Source organism: Pongo pygmaeus, chromosome 19 (genome assembly GCF_028885625.2).
Source record: "Pongo pygmaeus isolate AG05252 chromosome 19, NHGRI_mPonPyg2-v2.0_pri, whole genome shotgun sequence".
In the NCBI taxonomy this organism is placed as follows: Eukaryota; Metazoa; Chordata; class Mammalia; order Primates; family Hominidae; genus Pongo; species Pongo pygmaeus.
The window spans coordinates 98,545,216-98,563,143 of NC_072392.2; the positions used below are offsets into that span (position 1 = coordinate 98,545,216).

Below are 17,928 nucleotides of genomic sequence, written 5' to 3' on the forward strand. Positions count from 1 at the left end.
CTGAGGTCTCTCCCCTGTGCTCTGTCCCCCACTCCCAGCTGTTCAGGACCCCAAGACCCTGTCCCCGATGCTCTCCAGTCCACAAGGATTCAGGCGTCTCTGAGTGGGCTGGACCGTCCTCTGTGGGCCTCAGCCAGTGGCTGCTGCAGCAAGGGTGATGGCTCCCCACATATCGCTTCTTCCCTGCCCCTAAAGTCCCGTTCCTGTTTCTGGGGGGTTGATTTTAGGGGAGCCAAGGGCCTGCGAGTCCTAGGAGGGAAACAGCTGCTGCTGTCACCAAACAGTTGTCTCTGGTCCTGCTGCCCGAATCCCCCAACTGGGCGACTCAACCGCCGCGAGATGGAGCACTCTGGCCTCTCTGTCCCCTGCCCCTGGCCAGAGCCTCCTTTGGCCTCTGCAGAGCGGCTTTGGGCTGCTCTGGGTGGCGTGACCTGGCTCGGGCCTGTCTCCCCAGTGTCCCCGCCACGCTGCCTGGTCCTGGAGTGCACCCATGTCTGCAGCATCGACTACACCGTGGTGCTGGGACTCGGCGAGCTCCTCCAGGACTTCCAGAAGCAGGGTGTCGCCCTGGCCTTCGTGGGCCTGCAGGTGGGTGTGCACTGGGCTGCCTTAGGGGTTAGCAGCTGCCACAAGGCCTTCCTGTGCCTGCCTCCCGTGGTGAATGTGACATCTCTGGGCTGTGATGCTGGACGGCCCTTTGGCCGGTGCTGGCTCTGCTTCTGATTTAAACAGTTCTCGTCCCCATCTGGCCTTCCTCGTCCCTCCCTGTGGAAGGGGAGCAGTGGCCCCCAGCCCTCCGACGGGTCACGTTATGACTTCATTTCCCCGGTGGTCAATGCCACACTGTCCTCAGTGCTGGGGACACCAGTGAATGAGGGTCAGTCCCTGCTCTCAGGGGAATTGTATTTTAGGAAACAAAAAGAGACAGGTGAGGCTAGGCATGGTGGCACACTCCTGGAATCCCAGCACTTTGGGAGGCCAAGGCGGGCAGATCACCTGAGGTCAGGAGTTCAAGACCAGCCTGGCCAACATGGTGAAACCCCATCTCTACTAAAAATACAAAAAAAACTAGCCAGGTGTGGTGGCGAGCGCCTGTAATTCCAGCTACATGGGAGGCTGGGAGAATCGCTTGAACCCGGGAGGCGGAGGTTGCAGTGAGCTGAGATCCCACTACTGTACTCCAGCCTGGGCGACAGAGTGGGACTCCATCTCAAAAACAAACAAACAAAAAAAACAGGTGCTCATAGAATTTCATGAAAAACGTATTATCAGGGCTTCCAGAGGCGAAAGGAGGCGGATTTCTATGGAGGCCGTCCTGTCCAGAACCGCAGGTAAAGTGTAGCCCTGCGTCTTAGGCCTCACCTAGGAGCCTTCTGAGCACTGCAGGGTCAACATCCCAGGAGCGTGGCTGGTGTGTGCAGAGAGGCAGGGGTCTCTGTTGCTGTGGTTAAATGTGTGCTCCCTGCCAAGTCCTAGATGGCAGAACACGGGGGACTAGGGCGTGTCCCCAGGCGCCCAGAGGAGACATTCGTGAACTAGCCAGGGAACAGGAGGCCAAGTGACCCGTATACCCCAGGTGTGGACCACAGCCGACCCTTGTCAGGGTTTCCTTCATTCCCAACCTGGCCCTCGAGGCTAGTGTTATCTTCATCCCCATGTCCAGAAGAGGTCACTGAGGCTCAGAGAAGCCAGGTAACCTGCCCACGGTCACACAGGATGGTGGTCCCAGCTTCAGATTTGGGCACGTGCCTTCAGAACTTCACTCATAAGTGTTAAACGTCCGTGTCATATTTGCAGAGCACATGTCTTCGTGGTCTTTGGAGATGATTCACTTAAAAACTACTCCTCTGGCCCAGACATGGTGGCTCACACCTGTAATCCCAGCACTTTGAGAGGCCGAGGCGGGAGGTCAGGGGTTTGAGACCAGCCTGGCCAACATAGTGAAACTCCATCTCTACTAAAAATACAAAAATTAGACGGGCGTGGTGGCGCACGCCTGTAATCCCAGCTGCTCAGGGGGCTGAGGCAGGAGAATCGCTTGAACCTGGGAGGCGGAGGTTGCAGTGAGCCGAGATCGCGCCATTGCACTCCAGCCTGGGTAAGTTTCACAAGAGTGAAACTCCATCTCAAAAACAAACAAACAAACAAACAAAAAGTCCTCTGGGCCAGGCGCTGTGGCTCACACCTGTAATCCCAGCACTTTGGGAGGCCGAGGTAGGAGGATCACTTGAGGCCAGGAGTTTGAGACCAGCCTGGGCAACATGATGAAACCCCATCAAAAAAACAGGAAAAATTAGCTGGGCGTGGTGGCGTGCCCCTGTAGCTACTCAGGAGGCTGAGGTGAGAGGATCACTTGAGTCTAGGAGGTTGAGGCTGCAGTGAGCCATGATCGTGCCACTGCACTCCAACCTGAGCAATGAGCAAGACCCTGTCTCAAAAAACAAAACAAAACAAAAAATCTTCCTCTGACAGCATTCCCCTGGGGCTGCGTTTCTTCTCACCATTCACTGGTATGGAGGTGAAGTCATACCTCTCCGGGAGACTCTGAGATGGCATGTCTACCAGGCTGCCGACCCGTGTGCTACAGAGGAACATCCCTGCCCTGGCTAAAGTCTGTCTGTCCTTCAGGTCCCCGTTCTCCGTGTTCTGCTGTCCGCTGACCTGAAGGGGTTCCAGTACTTCTCTACCCTGGAAGAAGCAGGTGGGCACAGTCGGACATCCTGTGGCTTTGGTGATTTTGTAAAAATCGTAAATGCTTATTGTAAAAAATATGGGAAACCAGCTGGGCGCAGTGGCTAATGCCTGTAATCCCAGCACTTTGGGAGGCCGAGGCGGGTGGATCACCTGAGGTCAGGAGTTCGAGACCAGCCTGGCCAACATGGTGAAACCTCATCAGTACTAAAAATACAAAAATTAGCTAGGTGTGGTGGCACACACCTGTAGTCCCAGCTATTCGGGAGGCTGAAGCAGAAGAATCGCTTGAACCCAGGAGGCAGAGGTTGCACTGAGCCGAGATTGTGCCACTGCACTCCAGCCTGGGTGAGAGAGCGAGACTCTGTCTCAAAACAAAACAAAACAAAAACAGGAAACCACCTCCACCCCAGTCCACTTTGGTGATCACTCCATACCCCTCCCTTAAACACGCATATGTACCTGCCTGTCAGTATGTGGATATATGTTTGTGGTTTTACGTAAATGGGACCATTTCATACCTGGTGCTCTGGAACCTACATTTTTCACGCAGAAGGTTGGAAGGATGTCCTTCCAGCCAGAAGTCCACACCCCAGGAGATCAGGCCAGAGCAGGGCCGGGTCAGGAGATCCGGAAGCCCTGGGACAGAAGGTACGGGAGGGACAGGAGCAGGGTGGGCGCTGAGCCCTGAGACAGCAATCGCAGGAGGTCTGAGCTGCGGAAGGTGTCAACAAGAGGATGGGTCAGAGATGCAGAGTGTCCACCCCAGGCCACGCAGCAGGGGCCAGAGGGTCCCAGGCCCCAGTGCTCAGCCTCTTCCTCTTCCACTGAGGTCACAGCTGAAGCTGGGTCAGCTCCGTGAGAGTGAGGGGTGGCGGATGTTGTACTGGCTTCCTTGGTTCAATGTGACATCAGGGAGATTCACCCATGTTGTTGCTAGAATCAGCTCAGATGCAGTGCACGGGAGGTGGATAAGCAGACTATGGCCTGGCCGTGGGATGGGAGGGTACCCTGAACAGTAAGAAAGGGCCGTTAGTCACCTGAAAAATACGCTTACAGAGACTCAGGTGAGACCCTCATGGAGTTAGTGACACTGGCCTGGGTGGCCCACAGCTCCTTCCTGCGCGCACCTTCCAGGACCCTGGAAGGCCCCCCTTAATCCCTTCCTGTGAACTGACCCATCCTCACTTCTGAGCTTTTAGTGCTTGAAACATTTATTGTATTTTCTGCAGAGAAACACCTGAGGCAGGAGCCAGGGACCCAGCCCTACAACATCAGAGAAGACTCCGTTCCGGACCACAAGGTCGCCCTGCTCAAGGCATAATGGGGCCACCCATGGGCGTCCACAGTTTGCAGGGTGTTCTGGAAGGTTCTTGTCACTGTGAATGGATGCTGGATGCCGCCTGATAGACATGCTGGCCTGGCTGAGAAACCCCTGAGCAGGTAACCCGGGGAAGAGAAGGAAGCCAGGCTTGGAGGTCCACGGCGGTGGGAGTGGGGCTCACTGGCTTCCTGTGGGATGACTGGAAAATGACCTCGCTGCTGTTCCTGGCATGACCGTCTTTGGAAGAGTGGTTTGGAGAGAGCCTTCTAGAATGACAGACTGTGCGAGGAAGCAGGGACAGGGGTTTCCCGCCCGGGCTGTGCAAGGCGTCCTGGGGCTGGCAGCACCTTCCCGGCTCACCAGTGCCACCTGCAGGCGAGGGACGGGGCAGGCAGGAGTCTGGGAGGCGGGTCCGCTCGTCTTGTCTGCGGCATCTGTGCTCTCCGAGAGAAAACCAAGGTGTGCCAAATGACGTCAAGTCTCTATTTAAAAATAATTTTGTGTTTTCTAAATGGAAAAAGTGATAGCTTTGGTGATTTTGTAAAAGTCATAAATGTTTATTGTAAAAAATACAGGAAACCACCCCCTCACCCTGTCCACTTGGGTGATCATTCCAGACCCCTCCCCAAACATGCATATATACCTGTCCGTCAGTGTGTGGATGTATGTTTACAGTTTTACATAAATGGGATCATTTTATACATGGTGCTCTGAAACCTACATTTTTCATGCAGTCATTTGCAGTGAATTATTTATTGTGATAATAAATAGCATTAGAATACATGATTTTTAATGTCTGAGTGGTATTTTGGTCTATATATGCATCATAATTGACTTACCGAGCCCTCTGTTCAACGTGTGCATGGGTTAGAGACGGGATTGTGCCCCCTTAAGATGTGTAAGTTGAAGCCCTTGCCCTCTATGTGACTGCGTTTGGAAACAGGGCTGTTAGGGGGTAACTAGGGTTTAATGAAGAACATAAAGGTGGGCCCTGAACCGATAGCTTTAGTGTCCTTATGAGAAGAGACGCCAGAGAGCTTGTTCTCTGCACCCTCACACCCCAGGGAACTCCATGAGAGGACACGGCAAGAACCAGGCCACGCGCCCGCCGGGAAGAAAGGCCTCATGAGGACCCCAGCCTCCAAAACTGGGAGAAGATGAATCTCTGTGCTAGGCCCCGCAGCCTGGGGTGATCTGTCACGGCAGCCTGAGCAGATGAGGACTGCCTGCATGTTTGTATTTTATAAATGCTTTGATTGAGTCTGGGGATTTACCCTGGAGGCCTGTGGCAGCCTCAGTGGTGTGTTCTCCCTGCACTTTCTTCAAGAAGAATGTGGCCTGCCCTGCTGAGCCTCGTTCTGCCCGGGCGGTCCTGGCCAATATCAGCGCAGCAAGGGGAGGGCCTCTGTAACCAGGGCTGCTGGCTGCGGGGCTCCCCATTGGACATTGGAGCGGACATTGGAGTGTCCTTCATCCACATGACTCTTCCAGGTCCCTTGCCTCCCATTTTCCTTCCTTCCTTTCCTTCCTTTCTTCCCTTTCTTTCCTTCCTTCCTTTCCCTTCCTTCCTTCCTCTTTCTTTCCTTCTTCCTTTCCTCCCTTGCTCCCTCCCTTTTCTTTCTTCCTTCCGTGTTTCTTTCCTTCTTTTTCTTTTCTTTCTTCCTTCCTTTCTTTTTTTTCTTTCCTTTCTCCCTTTCTTTCTCCCTCCCTCCCTTTCTTCTCACTGTGTTCCCCAGGCTGGTCTTCAACTTCTGGGCTCAAGCAATCCTCTTGCCTCAGCCTCTGGTGTGGTTAGGACCACAGACACATGCCACCACACCAGGCTAATTTGTTAATTTTTTTTTGTAGAGAGAGGGTCTCACTTTGTTTCCCAGGCTGGTCTCAAACTCCTGGGCTCAAGTGATACCCCGGTTTCAGCCTAAAGTGCTGGAATTAAGGTGTGAGCCACCATGCCTGGCCCTCTCTCACCACAAGTGAACTGTTCACCCCTGCCCTCCAATCCATGTCGTTTCTGACCTCAGGCAGCTTCTCTTTCTACATAAAGTGAACCTGTCCCAAAGCTGTGCTCACTGGGCCCCCCTGCCAGGGCTGGAAAAGGCAGCAGTCCACATTTGGCTTGCACTCACATACCAAGGGCATCCATGCTTGAACCTAGACATGGTTCATTCACAGGGATGGGTGAAGGTAAACAGACTGTGGCAGGCACTAGGCACTATCAGTTTCATAAATCTGCATACCACCTGTGACTCAGCAGTTATGCTTCTCGGAGTCTACTCAAACATGCTTGAGTCAGCCTTCCAGGAAGCCGGTACAAGGATGTTTATCACAACCTGGTCAGTAATTTTAAGAAGTAGAAAGAAACCTGAGTGTCTCTGAATTCGGTAACATCTTGACTGTAGGACATGCGAATAATACCGTGGAATATTGTGCAGCAGTTAAAAGAAATGAGGTGAAGGCCGGGTGCGGCAGCTTATGCCTATTATCTCGGCACTTTGGGAGGCCGAGGCGGGTGGACCACTTAAGGTCGGGAGTTTGAGACCGGTCTGGCCAACATGGCGAAACCCTGTCTCTACTAAAAATACAAAAATTAGCTGACCTCTGTGACAGAGTGAGACTCTGCCTCAAAAAAAAAAAAAAAAAAAAAAAAAAAAAAAAAAATGAGGTGAAGCTTTAAGTTGTAACACTGATTTTGGGGTAGAACAAAGCAAGTTGCAGAATGATACCCATCTTAAGATGCTATTTGAGTGAACACACGGACCAAACAATTCTATGTTGTGTACAAATTTAAGAAAGAGTTCTAGGCTGGGCACGGTGGCTCACAACTGTAATCCCAGCACTCTGGGAGGCTGAGGCGGATGGATCAGGAGGTCAGGAGTTCTAGACCAGCCTCGCCAATATGGTGAAACCCCATCTCTACTAAAAATACAAAAATTAGCCAGGCGTGTTGGCACGTGTCTGGAGTCCCAGCTACTCAGGAGGCTAAGGCAGGAGAATCACTTGAACCCGGGAGGCAGAGGTTGCAGTGAGCTGAGATCATGCCACTGCACTCTGGCCTGGGCGACAGAGCGAGACTCAAAATATAAATAAATAAATAAATAAAATACATAAGAGTTTTCTGCACTTTGGGAGGCCTGTAGTCCCAGCTACTCTGGAGGCTGAGGCAAGAGGATCACTTGAGCCTGGGGGGTCGAGGCTGCAGTGAGTCCTGACTGTGTCACTGAAATCCAGCCTGGGCAACAGAGTGAGACCCCATCTCAAAAAAAAGAGAAAAAAGAAAATAGAGTTGTTGCAGATGTAATTAGTTCAAGTTAAAATGAGGCCATGCTGGAGTAGGGTGGGCCTAATCCTATATAAGCGGTGACTTCTTGTTTTTTGTTTTGAGACAGGGTCTCACTCTTGCCCAGGCTGGATTGCGGTGGCTTGACCAGTCGGCTCTCTGGCTCACGTGATCCTCCTGCCTCAGCCTCCCAAGTAGCTGGGACCACAGGCATGAGCCCCCATGCAGGGCAAATTTTTATTTTTTATTATTTATTTATTTATTTATTTATTTTTGAGATAGAATCTCACCCTGTGGCCCAGGCTGGAGTGAGATAGTGCGATCTTGGCTCACTGTGACCTCTGCCTCCCGGGCTCAAGCAGTTCTCCTGCCTCAGCCTCCAGAGTAGCTGGGATTGCAGGCATGCACCATCATGCCCGGCTAATTTTTGTATTTTTAGTAGACATGGGGTTCCACCATGTTGGCCAGGCTGGTCTCAAACTCCTGACCGCAAGTGATCTGCCCGCCTTGGCCTCCCAAGGTGTTGAGATTACAGGGGTGAGCCACTGCACTCAGCCAAATTTTTAAATTTTGTGTAGAGACAGGGTTTTGCCATGTTGCCCAGGCTGGAAGTGGTGTTTTTGTTGTTGTTGTTGTTGTTTTGTTTTGTTTTGAGACTGAGTCTCACTCTGTCGCCCAGGCTGGAGTGCAGTGGCGCGATCTTGGCTCACTGCAAGCTCCGCCTCCTGGGTTCAGGCCATTCTCCTCCCTCAGCCTCCCAAGTAGCTGGGACTACAGGCGCCCGCCACCACTCCCAGCTAATTTGGAAGTGGTGTTTTTATAAAGGGAAATTTGGTCATCGATACACATGGAGCATGTGCTGTGAACATGAAGGCAGAGATCTCGTGACGCAGAGACAAGCCAAGGATCTCTAGCAACTGTCAGCTGAAGAACGTCGAGGTGCAAACATTAATAAAGGAGAACTTGTTTCTCATAAAGGGTTGCAGCCTGCAAGGAGGTTTGTTTGTTTGTTTGTTTTTGTATTTTTTTGAGACGGAGTCTTGCTCTGTAGCCCAGAGCTGGAGTGCAGTGGTATGATCTCGGCTCACTGCAAGCTCCACTTCCTGGGTCCCGGTTCAAGCAGTTCTCCTGCCTCAGCCTCCTGAGTAGCTGGGATTACAGGCACACGCCACCATGGCCAGGTAATTTTTTTGTATTTTTAGTAGAGACGGGGTTTCACCATATTGGCCAGGCTGGTCTTGAACTCCTGACCTTGTGATCCGCCCGCTTTGGCCTCCCAAAGTGCTGCGATTACAGGCGTGAGCCACTGAGCTCGGACGGAAAGAGGCTCTTCTTGTAGCCTGGGAAGCATGGCCGGCACTTGGAGGGAGGGAGGGAGGGAGGAGTAAGACAGGAATTTACTCTGAAAGGGTTGGCCGAGTATACGTGCTCAATAGGTTACAGGAGGGGCTATGAATATTCATGAAGGAATCACATATGCATGAGCATTAGGCTTACATGTATGAAAAATACAGCAACATATGACCCATATTCACTTTGGGAAGAAAACTTAACAGTTAAATGCATTATAATCAGGCCCTATACATAAAAAGGTGACATGTAGGGTACAAGTCCACGAAGTGCACATCCCCAGGAGGCCGGTCAGAACCACGAAACAAGACCAGGTGCCGGGTGGGTACAGTTAGTGGAGGCATCCTCAGCCTTTGATAGGACCTAGTGATGATTAGTAAGAGGGCTGAGGCGGGGAAGCAGGTGGGACATGGCCAGCCTCTGTCCTGCTGTGGCTGGGACTTGAAAATTTTGTTGTTGGTGGTGTTTTAGCCAAAAGAGGGTCTGTTAGTCTCTGTCAAAGAGTTTCAGGACTTTTAATTCAGTCTGCACCAGTGATCACCAGGAGCCAGGAGCGAGGCCTGGGACGGATACTCCTTTATAGCCTTGGCAGGACCTAATGCTGCCAACACCCTGATCTTGGGCTTCCCGCCTCCAGAGCTGTGAGACGGTACATTTCTGCGGGTTGAGGACTAAACTCTGATTTTTTTTATCTTGCCCAAATTCCTACCTAAGGCGTCTGGGGAGTCATACTTTACAAACCATACATTCTCAGTGCCACGCGTGTCCGTGTGAAGAGACCACCAAACAGGCTTTGTGTGAGCAATAAAGCTTTTTAATCACCTGGGTGCAGGCAGGCTGAGTCTGAAAAGAGTCAGCGAAAGGAGATGGGGTGGGGCCGTTTTATAGGATTTGGGTAGGTAGTGGAAAATTACAGTCAAAGGGAGTTGTTCTCTGGTTGGCGGGGGCAGGGGACACAAGGTGCTCAGTGGGCCAGGATGAGCCAGGAGAAGGAATTTCATAAGGTAATGTCATCAGTTAAGGCAGGAACAGGCCATTTTCACTTCTTTTGTGATTCTTCAGTTACTTCAGGCCATCTGGATGTATACGTGCAGGTCACAGGGGATATGATGGCTTAGCTTGGGCTCAGAGGCCTGACACATGGCCTGTAACACAGCCCTCAGGAGGCCCTGAGAACATGTGCCAAGGAGGTTGGGTGCAGCTTGGTTTATACATTTTAAGGAAGCGTGAGACATCAATCAAATGCATTTGAGAAATACATGGATTTGGTCCAGAAAGGCAGGAAAATTTGAAGCGGTGGGGGCAGGGGGCTTCCAGGCTGTAGGTAAATTTAAACATTTTCTGGTTTACAATTGGTTGAGTTTATCTAAAGACCTGGGATTAATAGTAAGGAAATGTTCAGGTTAAGATAAAACACCCTGCTGAGCAGCACTCCGGTCCAGCACTATTACGTGGACAAGAGGCAAAGCTCCAAGGACTTAGTGTACCTGCTGCAGCAGCTGGTAGGGGCAGACTGTGATCACGGAGACAGCACTGTCCCGCAGAAAAATCATGCAAGCCACCAACGTGAGCCATGCAAGTCATTTAAACATTTCGACTAGTCATACTGAAAAAGTCAAAAGAAACCGTTGAAATTAGCTGTTTAGAGACAAAGTCTCACTCTGTCGCCCAGGCTAGAGTGCAGTGGTGCAGTCAAGATTGGTGGGAGGAAAAAGCAGGTTTTAATCGGAGACCCAGCAAAGTGAGAATATGCCCAACTAGCGTTGTAAAGTGTCACCTTGGCTGGCGAAGTGCCTCATGCCTGTAATTCCAGCACTTTGGGAGGCCAAGGCAGGTGGATCACCTGAGGTCAGGAGTTTGAGACCAGCCTGGCCAACATGGAGAAACCCCATCTCTACTAAAAATACAAAAATTAGCCAGGCGTGGTGGCGAGCGCCTGTAATCCCAGCTACTCAGGAGGCTGAGACATGATAATCACTTGAACTGGGAGGTGGAGGTTGCAGTGAGCCAAGATCGCGCCACTGCACTCCAGCCTGGGGTACAGAGTGAGACTGTCTCCAAAAAACAAACAAACAAAATAAATAAATAAATAAAAAATGAAGTGCCATCTTAAAATTAAAAATTTATCCTCAAGTTTTATGTGTTTGTTGGTTTTTGAGGCAAGATCTCACTTTGTCGTCCAGGCTGGAGTGCAGTGGTATGATCACGGCTCACTGCAGCCTGGAGCTCCCTGGGCTCAAACGATCCTCTTGCCTCAGCCTCTTCACGTGCACCACCACGCCCAGCTAATTTTTTTAAATGAATTTTGTAGAGATGGGGTCTGTGTTGCCCAGGCTGCCATCGAGTTCTTCTAGGGAAACTTGCCGTGGGCACCGTGGGGAGTGGGGTAGGGGCAGGGACTGTGTCTTGTTCCCATGGCTGTTGTGGGCAGTTGTCGGTTAGGAGGGGTGGCTGGCGAGGATGTTGGACTAATTGTTGGCGACACCCCCCCCCCCCAAGCAGGAGGTCCCTTAATCTGCAAAGGCCCACACGCGGCGTGCTGACGACCTCCACTGCACCCGCCGGGGGCCCTCTGGGCCGCTCCCAGGCTGGCAGCCGGCTCTGCGCGGCCGCAGACACTGTCCGAGGTGCTGGGCGCCGGGGCAGGGGGCGCGCCTGTCCCGCCCCACTCGGCTGCTCGGGCCTGCCCGGGGTCTGGGCTTCCGGGAGACTCGCAAGCGCCCCACGCCTGGCGGGAACCGAGGCCCCTCCCGCGCCTGTACCCGGCGCGCAGCGGCCCGAGGCGCCTCCCGGGGGCTGGGGGCGCGGAGTCACTGGGAGGCGCCACCGGCGGGGAATTCCGCACACGCCTGCGCGGGTCCAGCGGCGGCGGGCAGGGCGGGCCCAGGGCCCCGTGACCCGAGGGGCGACAGCGCGCGGCAGGCGGCGAGCTCGGGGGCCGCAGGTGCGAGCGGGCGCGGGGAGTCTCCCGGGGAGGGGAGCGGGCTAGGATGCAGTGGGCCCCGCGGGCGGACGGGTGGGCGGGCCGGGTCCCGGGGAGCGGCGCCTGCGTCCGGATGCCCCTCCCGGCCGCCTCTTCCTGCCGGCTCCAAGTTTCGGTTTCGCCGCCGGAGTGCCCGGTCCAGCCCCGCCCGCGGCGCCCACTGACCCTGTTCCCCGGCTGCAGGAGGGGTCGGGGTGGGGACAGCGGGCATCCCTGGGATCCTGGCGACATCTCCGGAGCGCAGAGCGCGGAGGAGCCTTTGCGCCCGGGCAGTGCTGCCCCCGGGAAGTGGCCGGGGCACGGGGGGTGTAGTGGAAGGGGACAGCCGGACCGGGGCCTGCAGCTCCGCCCGGGAATCCTGGGCCTGCACGAATTGCAACAACGGAAAAGTGAAGCTGCAAAAACAGACTCCTAACTTTTACGAGGGAGGCATCGCCCCTTCCGAACCGCACCGCGCAGCGTCCTCCCGACTTGGCGGAGTCGCCCGAGCGCGGGGCTCAAGGCCAGGGTGGGCACCCCTCCCGGGTGGCTGCCTGCAAGCCGGCGGGCCGGGCCCTGGGGGAGTCCAGGGCGGGAGGGGAAGGAGCTGTGCAAACATGGTGGTGGCCCTTCCCTGCCCCCACCTTGTTGACTTTGGTTGTGGTTGGGGGATGGGCTTTGATTTGGGTGGCAGTGTCTGTGCTTGGGGAAAAATGTCAGAGAAAAGACAGGAAGCGGGTTGAATGCAGCAGTGTTGGGTGCCTGGGGCGCTCTCTTGTGTCTTTCGGCCCCTAGGGCAGACGGAGGAATAAGATGCTTTAGGGGGCCGGGCGCGGTGGCTAATGCCTGTAATCCCAAAACTTTGGGTGGCCAAGGCGGGCGGATCACCCGAGGTCAGGAGTTCGAGACCAGCCTGGCCAACATGAAACCCCGTTTCTACTAAAAACACAAAAAATTAGCCGGGTGTGGTGGCGCATGCCTGTAATTCCACCTACGTGGGAGACTGAGGTGGGAGAATCGCTAAAACCCGGGAGGCGGAGGTTGCAGTGAGCTGAGATTGCCCACTGCACTCCAGCCTGGGTGAAACTGTCAAACAAAAAAAAATGCTTTATGGAGGATTTTTCCAGTTTTCTGGTCTGTGGTTCCCCAGTGTTGCACTGGAGAAGGAAACACTTCGGGTGGAAAGAAATTGGCCTGGGCGGTGGGGAGTCATTGAAGGTGTTTGAGGGAGGGAGTGCCCACTGGTGGTTGCTTCAGGTAGAGTGTGGAGGGGAGGAGGTACGGTGGGGGCCAGGGCTTGGCTGTGGCAGGGGTAGGGGAGTTTTAAACTTTCCTTCTACTCTGAAGGAGAGAGAATTTTAGTCTCTGGAATAAAAGGGCAGCAGACCTGGAGAAAAGGGATGCAAATTGTCCCATACACATATTGGGAACCTCATCAAAGAGAAGACTGCAGAAGACAGATGATTGATGTTTTTATGACATTGGGACAGGGGCTTGGGGCTGGAGAGGGGAGGTGTGCAGGGTTGTCTTGTTGTGCAGATAATCACTCAGGTGATCTCAGAGCTGCTCTCAGAGGAAGTGGTGAGGCCACAGGCACTCCTCTTGTGTGTCCCTGGGACCGTTCCTAGATCCCTCTAGGCAGATAATGGGGCCTCAGAGAGAGCTTCTGCTCCGTTCTGCTGTTTCGTGATGTGGATTTCCTTTACAGCCTTTTACAAAAGGACAGCTTCCCAGAACTGCTCCTGAGTATGTGGTTGCTCTGAATAGCCATCTCAAAATTGACCACAGAGTCTGTTGTGGGGTGGCATAGATTAGTCTCCCACACAGGTCAAGCCAGGGAACCCCACCCAGTGTCTCTGTCCCTCGTTCAGGCCCGGCCTGAGTGAGCCCACCCCGGTGGGAGGAGAGGGCAGGGCCAGGGCAGGGAGGGGGCCTGAGTGTCCTCCTGGCTGCTGAAGGCACCACTCAGCTGCCGCTCCGGCCACTGCCCCAGTGGAGTTCTTTGGTTCGAAGCCAGCAGAAGAAGGTGGTGGGTGGGCCAGTGTGCCCTGAGGCTTCTTACTGGGGAGGGAGAGAGTCAGGTCCTCCACTGTTAGGTGGCCAAGCGCCAAACGCCATCTCCACTCTCACCCTGGATGTAGGAAGTGACCCTGGAGGCCAGGGATGCTGGCCTGAGTCCTGGCCTTGGTCTGGACTGGCTGTAACCATCACCTTGGTTCGATGCCATCCACCACAGAGGCTGTCCTGAGGGCAGGTGGTCAGTGCAGAGTGGGGCGCTTCGTGGACTGCAGCCTCCCCCCATTACTAGGAATCTGACTGCCAGCCCAGTAGCCCTGGGCTGCCTGCTTAGGCCCCATCACCTGCGGGGCAGGTGCTCTAGTCCCCTTAAGAGGATGAGGAGGGTGAGGCATCAGCAGGCTGAGCACCTTGCTCAGGGCAGGCCGTGTGACCCTGCTGAACAGCGTGCGACCCACGCCTGCCTGGAGCGTCCCCTATCCCCACCCGGCCCAACCCATGTTCTCAGCAGCAGGGATGGTTCTAGGCTGACTGAGTGAGGGACCAGGGCAGAGACTGCAAAAGCTTGAGAGCCAAGGGGCAGCAGAGAGCGGAGAGGGGCTGGGCTTGGGCTGGGCTTGGGCCGTGCTCCTGTTGGGTTTCGATTAGCCAGGGGACTAGCTGGGCTGCTGTGATTTCACTTTCCCAGAAAATGAAACTGAAGCCGTGGTCACATGACAGGAGATGTGGTATATAGCGGGCTGCCGGCGACTCCTGCTCTTGCTTCTGGATCTGTAGGCCAGTCCCAGCAGGACCCATGGAGTGTCCTTCGTGCCAGCATGTCTCCAAGGAGGAAGCCCCCAGGTTCTGCAGCCAGTGTGGAGAGAGGCTGCCTCCTGCAGCCCCCATAGCAGGTGAGGCCCGGGGGTGCTGGTGGAGGCTGGGGCAGTGGGGGCCCCTGGAGATGTCTCACCTCCCTTCCAGGAAATGGAAACCCTGGGCAGCAGGCAGCCCAGGTGGGGCCGAGGTCCTCTGTGGCTACTGAGGCTCTGTGGCTCTGAATAGCCATCTCAAAAGTGACCACAGAGTCTGTTGTGGGGTGGCATAGATTAGTCTCCCACACAGGTCAAGCCAGGGAACCACCACCCAGTGCCTCCGTCCCTCGTTCAGGCCCAGCCTGAGGGAACCCACCCCAGTGGGAGGAGAGGGCAGGGCCAGGGCAGGGAGGGGACAAAACAAGAAGTTTTGTCGGGGTCCTTGCTGGAGATTCCTGCTTTTGAAAAGTTTCAGTTTCATTTCCTAGAGAGAGCTCATGGTTTTTCCTCCCCTTGGGAACGAGAAGTGTCGGGCTGAGCTGAGGGCTTTGTAGAGGGTTTCAGAGGATGCTGCAGGGAAGCAGAGTTTGAGGCTTTGCAGGGGTTGAGAGCTCTGCCTGGGTTAGTTTGTTGGGGGGCTGTGAGGGGGCCCCAGGACCTGCCCAGGCACCTCCCTGGCTTAGGAGGCCGGTGGAGAGACGGGAGCGGGGCAGTGTCAGGCAGGCCTTGCCTGCTGACCATCTTGAGTCCATCCTCAATTTTGTTGGCTTCTGGGGCCTCAGACTGGTTCCCCTCCTCCGGGGTTTTAAACACCAACCCTATAATTAGCAGCCCACAGACCTTCAGCCTTTCTGTGTCCAAAGCCCAGCCCCACCTCCACTGGTGAGGGCACCTCATTCTTCCAGCTGCCTCTGTCGGACCCATCACCCTGGGGCCCTCTCCTTTCTCCATGCCTCACATGCAGAGGGCCCTGCCGGTCTCCCCACCTCCACGCTGCATGCTGCCTTCCTGCTTCCTGCTCAGCACAGCAGACAGTCAAACCACAGACCCCCTTACAAGATCCGCCCCTGCCCCCGCTGTAACTCAGGACAAGCAGGAGCTCTTACGGTGGCCACAAGGTCCTACATAGACAGCTGCCCACCCCATTCCTCTTGGCTCCCTCTTCTGCCCCCAGAGCCCACCACCTTCTGGCCTTTCCTGGATACACTAGGTGTGCTTCCATCACAGGGCCTTTGCACCACTCTTCCCCAGACGGCAGCCCAGCTCCCTCCTTCCCCTTTTTCAGTCTTTGCCCAGCTGCTTGCCATGGGGTCTCTCCGATGTTGTCCTTCAAGGGTGTGAGCCCCAGTCCTTCCATGTTCTTTTTTTTTTTTTTTTTAGAGGGAGTTTTTTTGCTCTCGTTGCTCTGGCTGGAGTGCAGTGGTGCGATCTCGGCTCACTGCAACATCTGCCTCCCGGGTTCAAGTGATTCTTCTGCCTCAGCCTCCCAAGTAGCTGAGACTACTGGCACCCACCACCACCCCCGGCTAATTTTTGTATTTTTAGTAGAGACGGGGTTTCACCATGTTGGTCAGGCTGGTTTTGAACTCCTGACCTCAGGTGATCCACCCGTCTTGGCCTCACAAAGTGCTGGGATTATAGGCGTCAGCCACCACGCCCAGCCTAAGGGCTCCACTTCTATTAATAGTGCGGAGAGCACTGGTAGTGCGCAGCATGAACTATTTCTAGAGGCATGCAAAGCAAATGCACTTGAGACTCCTAATTCACCACTTGTAAGAGGCCAGGAATTTGGTGACTCTGTACATGATGCTTTTGAACATTTATGGAAAACGAAGAAATACAGTGATGCTGGCTGGTTGCCCCCAGCATCACTGAGAAAGTGGTGAAAAGGATGAACTCAGGGATTCAATGTCTGGGCTGCAGCTCTGCATAAATGATCTGAGAGTTTCTTAGTGTGCCCTGGGTCAGAATCTTCTCTCCTGTAGCCACAGGGTTGAAATTGTAGAAAATCGAGCACCAGCTCTCACGTGATTAGCTAAGTTAAAACAAAAGCTGAGCTCCCAGGCATGCAGGGCGTCTGCTGTTAAAGTGGGGGCACTTAAGCCGGATGCCATGGTTCACACCTACAACCCCAGCATGTTTGCAGGCCGAGGTGGGAAGATCACTTGAGCCTAGGTGTTTGAGACCAGCCTGGGCAATGTAGAAAGACTCCATCTCTGTATTAAAAGAAAAAAAAGTGAGGACATTGGGTGGCAAAGGAAGGGATCCTTCAAGTTGGGATGGGGACATGGGAAGCCCCTGGCCAGGCTGGAGACATTGAGTTGCAAATGATATAAAGTTGGGTCAGGTTGAGTGTGGGCCCACTAGCAGACATTATGCATTTCATGTTGCAGCTGGTAGAGTTAGGAAGGCCTCTGAGTCTTTGTTTGGTTGGCTGAAACATGGATCAAAAGGTGGCCCACCTTGCTAGGCGTGGTGGTTCATGCCTGTAATCCCAGCACTTTGGGAGGCTGAGGTGAGTAGATCGCTTGAGCCCAGGAGTTCAAGAGCAGCCTAGGCAACATGGTCGAGCCCCATCTCTACAAAACAAAAAACAAAAAACAAAAAAAAACAAGAATTAGCCGGAGCAGGAGGATCACTTGAGCCTGGGAAGTCGAGGCTGCAGTAAACCATGATTGTCCCACTACACTCCAGCCTGGGTGACAGAGTGAGACCCTGTCTTAAAAGAAAAAAAAAAAAAGCCTTACAGTGGCCTCTCAGTGCTCAAGTGAAAAGAAGAGTCTCTTGCCTCTCACTTTATTTTTTAAATTTTTTTTTCTTTGTTTTGAGACAGAGTCTTGCTCTGTCACCCAGGCTGGAGTGCAGTAGTGCCATATCAGCTCACTGCAACCTTCACCTCCCAGGTTCAAGCGATATTCCTGCCTCAGCCTCCCAAGTAGCGGGGATTACAGGCATGAGGCACCATCCTCAGCTATTTTTTATATTTTTGGTAGAGACGGCGTTTCACCATGTTGGCCAGGTTGGTCTCAAACTCCTGACCTCAAGTGATCCGGCCACCTTGGCCTCTCAAAGTGCTGGGATTACAGGTGTGAGCCACCCACCGCACCTGGCCTCACGTCTCTCACTTTAAATCAAGAGTTAGACATGATTAAGCTTCTTGAGGAAGGCATGTTGAAAGCTGAGATAGGCTGATAGCTAGGCCTCTTGCACCAAATGGTTAGCCAAGTTGTACGGGCAAAGGAGAAGTTTTTGAAAGAAATTAAAAGTGCCCCCAGCACTTTGGGAGGCTGAGGTGGGTGGATCACTTGAAGTCAGGAGTTCGAGACCAGCCTGGCCAATGTGGTGAAACCCCGTCTCTACTAAAAATGCAAAAATTAGCTGGGTGTGGTGGCTCATGCCTGTAATCCCAGCTTCTTGGGAGGCCGAGGCACAAGAATTGCTTGAACCCAGGAGACAGAGGTTGCAGTGAGCTGAGATCGTGCCACTGCAGTCCAGCCTGGGTGACAACAGCGAG

The 17,928-nt window shown here is 54.0% G+C and overlaps 2 protein-coding genes across 16 annotated transcripts in view; both read left to right on the forward strand.

Annotated features, from left to right (window-relative positions):
- SLC26A11 (solute carrier family 26 member 11) overlaps positions 1–4,801 on the forward strand; it is a 29,888-nt gene extending 25,087 nt beyond the window's left edge. For 2 of the 6 annotated variants that reach the window (XM_054457842.2, XM_063656909.1), the window contains 3 exons: positions 455–588; positions 2,629–2,701; positions 3,924–4,801. In XM_054457842.2, coding sequence (XP_054313817.2) covers positions 455–588; positions 2,629–2,701; positions 3,924–4,015 — 299 coding nt within the window. In that variant the 3' untranslated portion in view covers positions 4,016–4,801. The other 4 variants (XM_063656906.1, XM_054457847.2, XM_063656907.1 and 1 more) reach the window with 4 other exon arrangements.
- A 6,648-nt stretch (positions 4,802–11,449) lies between these two features.
- The window catches only part of RNF213 (ring finger protein 213), a 135,184-nt gene continuing 128,705 nt past the window's right edge, over positions 11,450–17,928 (forward strand). For 2 of the 10 annotated variants that reach the window (XM_054457852.2, XM_063656912.1), the window contains exons 1-2: positions 11,450–11,586; positions 14,398–14,513. In XM_054457852.2, the coding sequence (XP_054313827.2) occupies positions 14,417–14,513 (97 nt within the window). In that variant the 5' untranslated portion in view covers positions 11,450–11,586; positions 14,398–14,416. Of the gene's footprint in view, positions 11,587–11,700; positions 14,514–17,928 lie in introns of those variants that run through there. The other 8 variants (XM_063656911.1, XM_054457850.2, XM_054457856.2 and 5 more) reach the window with 8 other exon arrangements.